At 43.3% G+C, this 13,513-nt stretch overlaps 1 protein-coding gene across 1 annotated transcript in view; it reads right to left on the bottom strand.

The window, feature by feature from the left end:
• LOC110533364 (serine/threonine-protein kinase 10) overlaps nt 1-13,513 on the bottom strand; it is a 56,894-nt gene that overhangs the window by 17,922 nt on the left and 25,459 nt on the right. Inside the window, exons 4-8 of the mRNA XM_036989717.2 lie at nt 13,340-13,489; nt 11,557-11,629; nt 9,312-9,506; nt 8,776-8,857; nt 1,155-1,295 (exon numbers count right to left, since the gene is read on the bottom strand). Of these exons, the coding sequence (XP_036845612.1) occupies nt 1,155-1,295; nt 8,776-8,857; nt 9,312-9,506; nt 11,557-11,629; nt 13,340-13,489 (641 nt within the window). The remainder of the gene's footprint in view (nt 1-1,154; nt 1,296-8,775; nt 8,858-9,311; nt 9,507-11,556; nt 11,630-13,339; nt 13,490-13,513) is intronic.

Here is a 13,513-nt window from a genome sequence, read left to right on the forward strand (position 1 = left end):
AGAGGAGAAGCTAAGGCGATATTTGTGCCGGTGTGCAGGACAAATAGCATGTATTTTTAGCGGTGGGTAAATGGGTGTGTGAAAGCATGAATTCCGGTTTCTCTTCCTTTGTTTGGCTCCAGTGAGTTGTGAGTGAGTGTCCTCAGATTTTCTCTCACTTTCTAATTCACTTTCCCCCTATACATGCATAAACCACAAACCCATTAGTCGATCACATGGCAAGTACACAGAAAAACTTAACTAGAAGTGTTTGATTAATAGATCTGATAGGATTTGAATAGTATATGTTTTAGGGGGTGTTTCCCTGAAACAGATTAACCCTTATCCTGAAAAAAAACAAAACATTTTCTATGCAGATTCTCCATTGAGGTTGTTTTTACATCCTGGATGAGGCGCAATCTTTGTGCAAGAAATTGCCTTTTAGTGTTTGAATAGTGGAATGACCATACAAAGAGTCCTCATCATGGACATAATGGCAGCTGGTGGTCGATGTCACCCCGGGAGTGTGCGACTATCAGTATGTGCAGAATGTGCTCGAGTTTGTGTGCGTTTGTATTCTATCATCTCAGTGTGTGTGTGTGTGTGTCCTCGGCCCCATCTCAGTCTGTGTGTGTGTCCCCTCGGCCCCATCTCAGTGTGTGTGTGTCCAACTCAGTGTTTGCACTCCTAACACCACAGACACACCCCCACACTTCAGTGAGCGCTGTCCTGACCTCCCCTGCTCAGTCAATACACTCCCCAGTTAGAGGGTAGACCACACACACACACACACACAGGAAGCTGCGGATTGTGGGGTTTAGGGCGTGCTAGCAGAAACATTCTGAAGTCAGCATACATAGAAACTGTCAAAAGTTGATGTACTGTAATTCTATACAGCCGTTATTGTACGTAGACATTAAGATGACATTGCTACACACACCCTCCTTTGATTTTCCTCCCATTATGATTGGTAATGAGATTCATTCTTGGTTGAATAAGCCAAACCACTTTGAGATCTATTGTATAAGGCTAGTATGAAACAAGCATTTTGCAACAATTTGTGTATGTGACCAATAAAATTGTTATTTGAGATTGTTAATATCGCTCTTTCTCACACAAACGATAAAGAGGGAGATGATGAAGACACAGTAGAGAGTTGGCAGTAAAAGTCTTACCACTGGGACTGTGAGCTCAGCGGTGTCATCCTCCTCTCCTTCCTCTCTATTGTCCTCAATTTCCTCCATGACTTCAGCCTTCGCCTCGGCAACCAGCTCTTGCAGGGGTCTGTTAGTCTTCACCGAGCAGACAAAGGGGTGCTGGGGGGCAGAGGCAAGAGGGAGTCAGGACAACCATGTTACAACCCAAGAACATAGAACAGTGACCGGGGGCATAGAAAGCAAAGAGGAACTTTCACTGAAGGGAGAAACTTAATGTGCCACCTGCATCGACCCATGGCAAGAATACCAGAGACCAGGGTATGAGCTCACCCTGATGAAACAATGAAGAGTTTATTACCCCAAATCCACATGTGCTTATGATACCAAGTTCCTAGATTAGACAGAGCTAAAAAGAGAAGAATAATTTAATTAGAGTGAATGAATATGAGCTGGCTTAAGAGGGGATCATTTGACAGCCACAAACAAGGCTGTGAAAAGGTTCAGGTAGCCCAGAGAAGATAAAAGAGAAAGTAATCCATTATTCAGGTGATTTGCACCACAGGTAATTTAATTGGCCCAGCTGGTGCAGGTAGGCATGTGAGAGGAGACTGGCTAAGGCGCAAAGGGACACTCTGGGCTGCCTGAATCTGTGTGGTAGCATTAGCAATAGCTTTTAACTTCTCCAATTACATAAAATTAATCAAGTCAGCAATGAGTCAGGGGAGAACAGAGTGCCAGCTATCACACAGGTGACAGGAGAACGCCAGGCAAAGTGCTGTACTTGAACACCACACAGCAGTGTCTAGGGTATCAAATAAAACAGTGAGAAGTATTTTAAAACAAGTCACTAAGACTTATGGACTTCGCGCTGGAAATCCAAGAGAAATGATAAGACATTCTAAAACACATCACTTCCTGGGTACACGGTACCTCTCTATAACTATTATAAAAACCACAAGCTTGGTTTCTGCTGAGCTGAACAGTGAGTCCTTCTACACCGCAGCCCCATTCTGAGACCCAGCACCTCGGAGTAGGAGTGCTGATCTAGGATCAGCCCTCCCCCGGTCCATGTAATCTTATTCATTATGATCTAAAAGGCAAAGCTGATCCTATATCAACACTCCTACTATGGTAGACTCTGCCCCTCCGGCTTCAACATGTGTACTATGACATCTGAGCCCAGACAACCAGCGCTACACTAAGCCAACGTACAATGGGTGAAGAAAGCAAACGGCTACAGGGGAGTGCTTCACCGCTGTAGCCTCTCTCACCCAGGCCTGGCCTGGACTGCTGATGGGCCACGGTGTGTCAAATGCTTTCTTGTCAACCAAATGGCCCAGAGGTAGAGGCACAGAATGGCTGAAGTTACTCCCAACTGCTGGTCCAGTTAGAATTTGGGCATGGGTAATCTGATCCTAGATCTGTGGTTAGGCCAAGATGGTCCCCACCAGATCCACCATCACGGCCGTGGGGAGTTAAGATACTTCATCATGTGGTTGTGTAGACAACATGTATACAACATTCCTCATATGGGATGAGGCGACCATGGTCATCAAATCGTTATGTCATATGCGCCGAATACAATACTTACGAGAACCTTTCCCAGCAATGCAGTTCAAAAGTAAGAAATCTAAATAATATACAAATAAATAGTAAGAATAAAACAACAATAAAGAGACTATAAAAGGAGTACCAGTTCCGAGTCAATGTGCAGGGGACAAGGTAGTTGAGGTAATATGTACTGCACTGTCGTAACTAGAAGCACAACATTTCACTACACCCATATTAACATCTGCTAACCATGTGTATGTGACCAATAACATTTGATTTGATGTATGTTGGGGTAAAAGTGACTAGGCAATCAGGATAGATAAACAGAGTAGCAACAGCGTATGTGAAGAGTGTGAAAGTGTGTCTCTGGGTGAGTGTGGCGTCAATAAGCATGTGTGAGTGTGTTGTGTGTGTGTGTGTGTGTGTGAGCGTATGTAGTGTGTGTTCGTGTGTTGGAGTGTCAGTGTAGTATGTGTGAGTGTGTGTGTCGAGTCCAGTAAGTGTGCATAGAGCCAGTACAAGAGAGTCAGTGCAACTAAAAAGGGGGGGGGGGGGTCAATGTAAATAGTCAGGGTAGACATTTAATTAACTGTTCAGCTGTCTTATGGCTTGGGGGTAGAAGCTGTTCAGGAGCCTTTTGGTCCCGGATTTGGCTCTCTGGTACTGCTTGCTGTGCAGTAGCAGAGAGAACAGTTTATGACTTTGGTGGCTGGAGTCTGAGAAATTAGGGCCTTCCTCTGACACTGCCTGATATAGGAGGTCCTGGATGGCAAGGACCTCTGCCCAAGTGATGTACTGGGCCGTACGCACAACCTTCTGTGGCTTCTTACTGTCGGATGCCAAGCTGTTGCCATACCAAGCTGTGAGGCAGCCACTCAATATAATCTCAATGGTGCAGCTGTATAATATTTTGAGGATCTGAGGGCCCATGTCAAACATTTTTGGTGACTGTGTGCTGTTTTCAAGGGATTGTTAAATACATTTAAATTATTTAGTTCTAATATCATCACCTCTTGAAGAGCAAAGTCAGAACTACACATTTTTGATTATTCCATGCAAAACAGCTCCATCAGCGTTATATGCCTACAGCAAGTAAAATGCATGATTTTAATGATCAGTAAACATCAATTGATCATGTCATTTCAGTTGCGTGACAGTAGCCAACATTAATTGGATATTTGAGTGATATAAAATAAGTGAACTATACCTGACTAGTAAGTATGAGTGGTTCATGTTCATTTCCCCATCCTTCATGGGGGAATTAAGCAGCAGAAGGGCCCATTTGCCCATGTAACGTTACTGTTTGAGCCAGTTTGCTACAGCAGGAAAATAATCCTTCAACAACAAGAAATGTGAATTGTTATGTGGATTATAATTCATGGATTTTTTTGTAGAGGTTGACATTTTAAAGTTGAAATGACAAACTTTAGAAGCCTTTTTAAAACTTGAATACACTAGTTTGCATTTCCTTAAGTGCAGGAAAACCCTCAGCAATAAAAGGGTGATCAAATTAAGACCCTACATATATAGTTGATAATGTTTACTTTACAAGCTACCGGTAGAAACTTTGTACATTTGGCTAAACATAATGGTAAGTAGACCTAATGTACTGTTTTCTCCAACCAACGTAGGCCTAACTAGTGAAGTTAGCCTACATCATCCCCTTTTCAACATTGTTAAATAGTATTTAACCATGATTGCTGCAGACAGATATGATAAGCTACATTGATTGATTGACCATGTCAATCAAATTTGGGGCTCCCAAGTGGTGCAACGGTCTAAGACACTGCATCTCAGTGCTAGAGGCGTCACTACAGACCCTGGTTCGACTCAAGGCTGTATCACAACCGGCCGTGATTGGGAGTGCCATAGGGTGGCGCACAATTGGCCCACCGTAGTCCGGGTTAGTGTTTGGCCGGGGTAGGCCGTCATTGTAAATAAGAATATGTTCTTAACTGACTTGCGTAGTTAAATAAAGGTTCAATTCAAAAAATGTACTCGCTAGCTAGTAGACTGATCCAATGAACCGTTGCATTACAGTTCAAAATGTTGTATAAAATGTGCCCAATTGTTTTTTTGATACATTTTCAAGTACACAACTGTGCACTCTCCTACAACAGCATGGCATTATTTCACTGTAATAGCTACTGTAAATTGGACAGTGCAGTTAGATTAACAAGAATTGAAGCTTTCTGCCCATATCAGATATGTCTATGTCCTGGGAAATTCTCGTTACTTATAACGTCATACTAATCACATTAGCTCAGGTTAGCTCAACCGTCTGGTGAAGGGGACAACAATCCCGTAGATGTTAACAAGGGATAAACTAGATGACTATATCCACATTTTGTTTGATTTGCTTGCCATCTATAATAGTGATGACAGAAGTCTGACTGACAACTTTACCAGAAGATGTTGAGCCCTTTCCAAAAGCCTAATCCCTGATGAAGCAAGCTAAATGAGCATTCGCTAGCTAGCTACCCTCACATATCTGAAAATGCATGATAAATGGAGGTTTACTGATTGCCCTATAACTCTGATGATGGAGCTAAATGTGAAATCATTACAAAATGTGCAGTTCTGACTAGGGTTGGAAACTTCACGGGAATTTTCCAGATATTTTCTGAAAATTTTCCACGAGAAGGTAAGCCTGGGAATTTTGTCACATCACATGTACAGCTGAATCTTAAGATCTTGCACACTAATGAGATGCTATTGAGCCCGCACTACGACACTGTCCGAGCCAAGGACTACATGCTTTCTGGTTTTGATTACAATACTGGCTGGGGTGAATATATTTTATACGACATCCATGATTTTTTGTTAACTAGTAAATAGTAGCCTACAGTGTTTAAATAATTTCTAACTTGTTAACAATTTCTGCTAGTGTTAATTCCTGTTTCCATACATGTTTCATTTAAAAAAATGCATCTTATCTCACAAAGGTGTTGTTTAATCTAACTGCTTAACTATTTATCTGTACATGGAATTGAATTTGGGGTCTTTTACCTCCTTTTTTCTAATCTTTACAGGAAAATGCCACGGGCACTATCTGATGTGTGGAGACATTTCACTGCAGCTAATGTAGAAGGAAAAGCTGTGTAAATTGGAAATACTGTACCAAATCATGTGAAGAATGCAACAAAGATGCAGAATCTGGCCAAGTGCATAAAGTTCCCTCAGCGCTCACAACCTCTGACAAAAGTCCCTCTACTTCTATTCGAGATGAAAATGAGGAATCAGACACCTTATAAACAGCAACAGCTCATGAATCAGAAGTTTTTTAGACAATGGAGGAACGTAGTCAGAGAAATGCTGATGAATGTCTTGCTCGAGCTATGTATGCAACTGGTTCACCTTTCAAGCTCACAGGCAATGTGTATTGGAAGAGATTTCTGAATGTTTTTCACCCAACATGCACTCCTCCAAACAGACATGCTTTATCTACTAATTTGCTGGATGCAGAGTTCAAGTGAAGGTCAAGAAAATCAGAGAAAGCAGACTTTTGCAATCATCTCTGATGGGTGGTTGAATGTTCGTGGGCAAGGAATAATTAACTACATCATGTCCACCCCTCAACCAGTATTCTACAAGAGCACAGACACAAGGGACAACAGACACACCGGTCTCTACATCACAGATGAACTGAAGGCTGTCATTAATGACCTTGGACCACAGAAGGTATTTGCACTGGTGACAGACAGTGCTGCGAACATGAAGGCTGCTTGGTCTAAAGTGGAGGAGTCCTACCCTCACAACACACACATTGGCTGTGCTGCTCATGCATTGAATCTGCTCCTCAAGGACATAATGGCACTGGAAACAATGGATACACTACAAGCGAGCCAAGGAAATGGTTAGGTATGTGAAGGGTCATCAAGGTATAGCAGCAATCTACCTCACCAAGCAAAGTGAGAAGAATAAGAGCACCACATTGAAGGTGCCCAGCAACCCCCATTGGGGTGGTGGTGTCATGATGTTCGACAGTCTCCTGGAGGGGAGGAATCTCTCCAAGAAATGGCTATATCACAGTCTGCCAATATGGACAGCCCCATCAAGAGGATCCTCCTGGATTATGTGTTTTGGGAAAGAGTGGTAAGCAGCCTGAAACTCATGAAACCTATAGCAGTTGCCATTGCACAGATTGAGGGAGACATCCTGTCTGATGTTCAGACTGCTTGCAGATGTAAGAGAAGAAATCCACACTGCGCTACCCACTTCACTGTTGCTCCAAGCAGAGGAAACTTCAGTTCTGAAATACATCAAAAAGCATGATGACTTCTGCCTGAAGCCCTTACATGCCGCAGCGTACATGTTGGACCCAAAGTATGCTGGCAAGAGCATCCTGTCTGGTGCAGAGATCAACAAGGCCTATGGTGTCATCACTACCGTGTCTTGCCACCTTGGCCTGGATGAGGGCAAGGTTCTTAGCAGTCTGGCGAAGTACACTTCCAAGCAAGGGCTTTGGAATGGAGATGCAATATGGCAGTCGTGCCAACATATCTCATCATCCTCCAAATTCCACCAACATCAGCTGCCTGGTCCTTGTTTGGGAACACACACACACACCAAAGCACGCAACAGGCTGACCAATACAAGCAAATTTTAGGCTTTTTGAACCTGACAACGAGCCAATTTAGGAGGTCCAGGGAGAAGACATGGAAGCCTGAGAGGAAGACAACCAAAGCTTTAGTTTCTAGACTATCATTTTACAGATGCGTGTCGAAAACGTTTTTGGGAGCAGACAAGTCGAACGCTATTGTGACGTTTTCTTGATAAACTATAGGCTGTCTCATCTTCATCATTGATCAGGCCTGCCACCATCATGTCATCATCAAATTGAATGGAGTTGTAGGTGAACTGGGAGTACAGGAGGGGACTATGCACGGACCTCTGAGAGCCCCCCCCATGTTGAGGGTCAGCGTGGCAGATGGGTTGTTGCCTACACTCACCACCTAGGGGCGACCCGTAAGGATGTCCAGGATCCAGTTGCAGAGGGAGGAGTTCAGTCCCAGGGTCCTTAGCTTAGTGAGGAGCTTGGAGGGCACTATGGTGCTGTGATAACATGCCATAACAGAGAGGGGGAGAGAAGAGAGCTACAGTCACATTGACTAGACTTATGTTTGTCCCCTGACATAATATATAGCACATGGACATCGTCCAAGTTTTCACTGGAATAATGGATGTAATTAAACTGCCCTCTAATTAGATTTCCAGTCTGTCTATTAATTAGTGATCCACAACACGAAGTAACCCCAAGGCCTCCTCCCCCTGTCACAATGTATGTCAGGGTTTGCCAATTGGCGGCCTGTGGGTGAATTCATTTAGCCCCCCAAGTTTGCTGAGCAAAAATGTTTTTAGATAGATATGTGATTGTATATAAATGTAAGAAAGGTTTGAAATTATTATGTTTTAGTCAAATATTATCTGTTCTGGCGGTCAATTTTCAGTTGACAAATTATTTGTAATTATGTTCTGGCCCCCTGACCATCCACTTGTCTCGCGGCTGAATCTAGTTGATGATCCCTGATCTATGTCATGAGTCACAGATGGTGCGGATGAATGCTGTTCAATGGGCTTATTGCCATCAATGCCATCTAACCGGGCTAGAAACATAAATATGATAGCGATCAAAACCTTCCGTGCAGCACTGAACACGACCACTCCCATCTCCCTCTAAACTTCCAGCAGGCTTTGGGCTCTGTAATTGGCAAAGGGTGGAGAGAATAAGGAGAAATCCCAAAGCGCCATTAGTTGGAAACAGGAATGCAAGTTGCTAGCATTACCCTCTGCTGTGGAACCCAGACAGGAAGCTGTGGCTCCTGCATTTTAATAGACACCTCGTCTATTTCCACGTTCTCTCTTGCCCCCTCTTCCGCACTCTCCATCTACCCAATGCCCTTTTTATGGTACTGCTCATTTGCCTATCGTATCATGTCACCATTCCTCTTGTGTCTGAAACAGCTGATGTTTTGGGAGGTTAAGATAGTGGACTTGTGAAGAGTGAGAAAAAGACAGAGGGAGAACGTCCTCATACATCAGAGCGAGGTATACAACAGTATATATAGTGTGTCTGAGGCTAGCTTACCTCCAAGAGCTGTGCGGCGTCTGGCCGACTCTCTGGATTCTTATCCAACGACTTTTTCAGGAAATCCTTAAACTCCCGTGACCTTAAAACACACAGAATGCCGGGAACATTAATCAAAGAAGGGAGAAGGACTGATGGGGTGGTGGTGATATTTTCACTAGATAACTTAATGACACAGTGAGGCTAGAACGGAACAGATTCAGGAATGTGGTACACAGTTGGCTGCACAGCTCTGCAAGGTGGGTAATCATTACTTTAATCACGGCTATATTTCTTTCGACAAATAAAGCTTTCACTAGCAATGCTCTTCTCATCTGGAGAGAGCTCTCAGCACCTGGGGAGTGGGGGAAAAGGCCCGAGCTCTCGCATCTGCTGAGCAATGGAACACACCGCCTCATAAAAACGGATTAGAAAATCCACAGCTTTACACACTCATATTGCTGTGTTCACCGGCTTCTGGCGGCTTAGTTTAAAGGACAGATGTAGACCCGTAGACCTCTATGGCCCCTCCTCTCTGCCCCCTCCTCTCCTCTCACCACTTGCTGGGTTGCTCCAGGGTAGGGGGCTCAGACTTGGCTATCTTCAGCAGGACCCTCATGGGGTTGAGTTCATGATGCGGGGGCTCGATCTGGGCCAGCTCGATCAGGGTGATGCCCAGGGACCAGATGTCAGCCTTGTAGTCATACGGCGCGTCCTTCATGGTCTCACACATCACCACCTCAGGAGCCATCCTAGAATACAACATAGTACAATAGAGGATCTCTAATATGGTGGACAAATTCCCTCTGGCGTTTTAAGACAACAAAAAAAAAAGATTAACTTCAATGTTTAGGTTTCATATGATTCATCTGAAACGTCCCTCACATTTATTGCTGTTGGCATATTGCAAAAGTTGTAAATAGTTCACATTCCAAGCTCACGGACAATATTTGCATGTCAACACACTTTCGATTGAGCTATGTTTACTGACCAAGTGGATAGTAGGCATAATAACATACTTTATCTGAGCTCTAGAGAGAGGGGTATGCAGTGTTTGCTTACGATCAAAAGTGACACGTTCCATAAAGAAATGGTACACTGTTAACAGTTATAGGCATATTTCAATTTTGCCCTGTTTATCAAGTGTTGTAAAAATAATCAACTGACTGGTTTTCTTGATGTCTGTAGTATTCTCACGGCAATCTGGCTTCCGCTCAGGTTATGGATGTGTCACTGCAACCATAAAGGTCCTCAATGATGTCACCATTCCCCTTGATTCTAAACAATGTTGTGCTGCTATTTTTATTGACTTGGCCAAAGTTTTTGATACAGACCATTCCATTCTTCTGGGCCGGCTAAGCAGTATTGGTGTCTCTGAGGGGTCTTTGGCCTGGTTTGTTAACAACCTCTCTCAAAGAGTGCAGTGTATAAAGTCAGAAAATCTGCCACCTCAGCCACTGCCTGTCACCAAGGGAGTACCCCAAAGCTCAATCCTAGGCCCCACGCTCTTCTCAATTTACATTAACATAGCTCAGGCAGTAGGAAGCACTCTCATCCATGTATATGCAGATGAGTCTTATACTCAGCTAGCCCCTCCCCAGATTGTGTTAAACGCTCTACAACAAAGCTTTCTAAATGTCCAACAAGCTTTCTCTACCCTTAAACTTGTTCTGAACACCTCCAAAACTAAGGTCATGAGGTTTAGTAAGAAGAATGCCCCACTCCGCACAGGTGTGATTACTACCTCTGAGGGTTTAAAGCTTAAGGTAGTCCACATACAACACCCGTTCTGCCAGTCACATTCTGTTAAAGGTCCCCAAAGCACACACATCCCTGGGTCACTCATCTTTTCCATTTGCTGCAGCTAGTGACTGGAATGAGCTGCAAAAAACACTCAAACTGGACAGTTTTATCTCAGTCCCTTCATTCAAAGACTCAATCATGGACACTCTTAATGACAGTTGTGGCTGCTTTGCGTGATATATTGTTGTCGCTACCTTCTTGCCCTTTGTGCTGTTGTCTGTGCCCAATAATGTTTTGTGCTGCTACCATGTTGTGTTGTCATGTGTTGCTGCCTTGTTAGGTTGTTGTCTTAGGTCTCTCTTTATGTAGTGTTGCGTTGTCCCTCTTGTTGTGATGTTTGTTTTGTCCTATATTTATATTTTATTTTTAATCCCAGCCCATCCCCACAGGATGCCTTTTGGTAGGCCGTCATTGTAAATAAGAATTTGTTCTTAACTGACTTGCCTAGTTAAATAAAGGTTAAATAAATCTTTTTTTTTTTTAAATAAGCTTCAAATTCACAGCAGAATACACAATGAAATTCCATCTGTATCTCATTTATGACGCTATCGAACATTGTGCAACACCTGGGCAGGGTGAGAAGCTATCCCAATTGACATTGGATAACCTGCTCTGGTCAATAGTTAACTTCAACCGAACCATGCTTATTGGCAAACTAGCCAGGCCCAGCTAAAGCACAAGGTCCAGAATCAAACTAAAGACATGAGCTTTTCCTAGGGCCTTGTAAGGCTATGATCAAATTACACTGAGGAGTGGGCACTACTTTAAGGAATGTCATTATGCATTATGATATCAAGCAGAACATAGAACTGGTTTAATAGGTACCATGGGTAGTAGCAAGAAGATGTTTGACATCCAGTCATGCAGTACAACCCTATTCCCTACATAGTGCGTTACATTTTGACCGGAGACCAATAAAAAGGTGCCATTTTGGACACAATCACTGGCAGTGTCGACACCCATTGTCATTCCCCTTTGTTTTCATGTGTATGTACTCACCAGTATGGTGTTCCTATAAAAGAGTCCCTTCTTTGCAGAGTTTTGGTATTTTGCGCTGACACGCCAAAATCCGCTGAAAGAAAACAGAACAGTTCAAATGTTTTTCAGAACTCCATTTCTTGGTAGAGAGAATGATTGACAGGCCAGTGTTATAACCTAATTTCTTCTTCCGGGGGAGGAATGTGTTTCTACACCGTAAAACTGCCATGACATCAGAGACAAGACGCAAAGCTGACTGATTCAATTTACAGCACAGGGTATAACATCCCAAACGACCTTTCCATTTCCCCAAACATGATCCAGCACTTACAGAGATGTTATTTCTGCTTTAGCAACACATGAGTCTTTCTCAGGATATTACCAGAGACCGCCTGGGATGAGACCAGGGCAATGTTAGGTCTAGAGTTCAGATTGTAGTCTTTTATACTGTTACTACCACCTTTATTTACTAAGCAAGACAATTAAAAACAAATTCTTATTAACAATGAGACTACCTGGGGCAGCAGGTAGCATAGGGGTTAGAGAGTTGGGCCAGTAAAACGAAAGGTTGCTAGATCGAATCCCCGAGCTGATAAGGTAAAAATCTGTCGTTCTGCCCCCGAACAAGGTCGTTAACCCACTGTTCCTAGACCATCATTGTAAATAAGAATGTTCTTAACTGACTTGCCTAGTTAAACAAAGGTTAAATAAAAACATTTTGGTCATATATTATCTTGTAATATAGTTACTTAAATCATGAACAGACTTCAGACTTCCCTTTGTAAGTATAGTGTCTGATTTCTGTTAGGCCTTGGGGAATTCTTTAGGGGCCAATGCCTTTTCAGTGATGGTTGATTTGATTTGAGAATGGGACAACCCTATGATCTAGGATGAAAATACTCCACTTTCCCCAGACAGCAATAGTATCGGTTGTCCGTTCCTGAGGAGCAGATCCAAATTCTACATCTATGGAGCAAAATGACAGGCCATGAGAACTGTACTGTACACGTCGGTCTTATTTGGGTAACTTTCCATTAGAGGCTCTCCCAATCATTAAAACAAAGCTCCGGAGTCTGTCCTAGTGAAACTATGTGAGGCACTGAAGAGGGCCTTGTAACATGACAAATCAGTCAGACTGTCTGAAGTTCAGACAGTGGGTTGGAAGTCACTGACAGCGGGAGTTCCCAGGGGGTCCTTAAAAGTTCACGGGCGTTATCAGGCAGCCCTTTCGAGTACAGTCCTGCTCTCTTCCCTGCTCCTCCCTTTCTCTCAGACTGACATTTATAAAGCTATTATAGGCTCCACAAAGCAGCCGTATAGTTTGGCAAGTGGCGATTCAACAAAAATCTGATAGACCTTTTGGACCCAAATCCTCAGCACACAGAACTTCAGGGATATTGAAACTCAACAGAATACTAGCTATAAATCACATTGAGAAAGAATTTATCAGAATGCCGCATTCCAAGACATCTCACATCTGATTCTTCCAAGATGACTCAGGGAAGGACTTTTTCTAACTGGGTCGATTTATGTGAACATTCCCATCACGCTCTGCTTTCCAACAAGATAACAGCCACTTTTTCCAAAGACAACCGTGACCAATATACAATGTCCAATGAGAAGTCGTTGTTGCTTACTGGAGAATTAATCCAAATAGTTTAAGACTGTGGATAACAGAGGAAGATTAAGGGGGATGGTTAGACCCAATTAGTAGAACACTGGTTCTAGCATTCTAGAGGTCTCCATGTTCTAGAAGAATACATTCTATGGGTAAAACAATGTGAGGGAGAATATAGGGACTCACCTAGCTTGATGTCTCCCTCCAGTGTAAGAAGGATGTTCCCGGCCTTCAAGTCTCTGTGGATGATCTTGATGCTGTGCAGGTAGACCAGGGCCTCCAGCATCTGTTTACAGATTACCTGTATCTGGGGCTCTATCAGGCCCCGGTCTAGCTCTGCAGACCAGAAAGAGGCGAGGA

This window comes from Oncorhynchus mykiss, chromosome 10 (assembly GCF_057628025.1).
Source record: "Oncorhynchus mykiss isolate SJ-2025 chromosome 10, ASM5762802v1, whole genome shotgun sequence".
Lineage (NCBI taxonomy): Eukaryota > Metazoa > Chordata > Actinopteri > Salmoniformes > Salmonidae > Oncorhynchus > Oncorhynchus mykiss.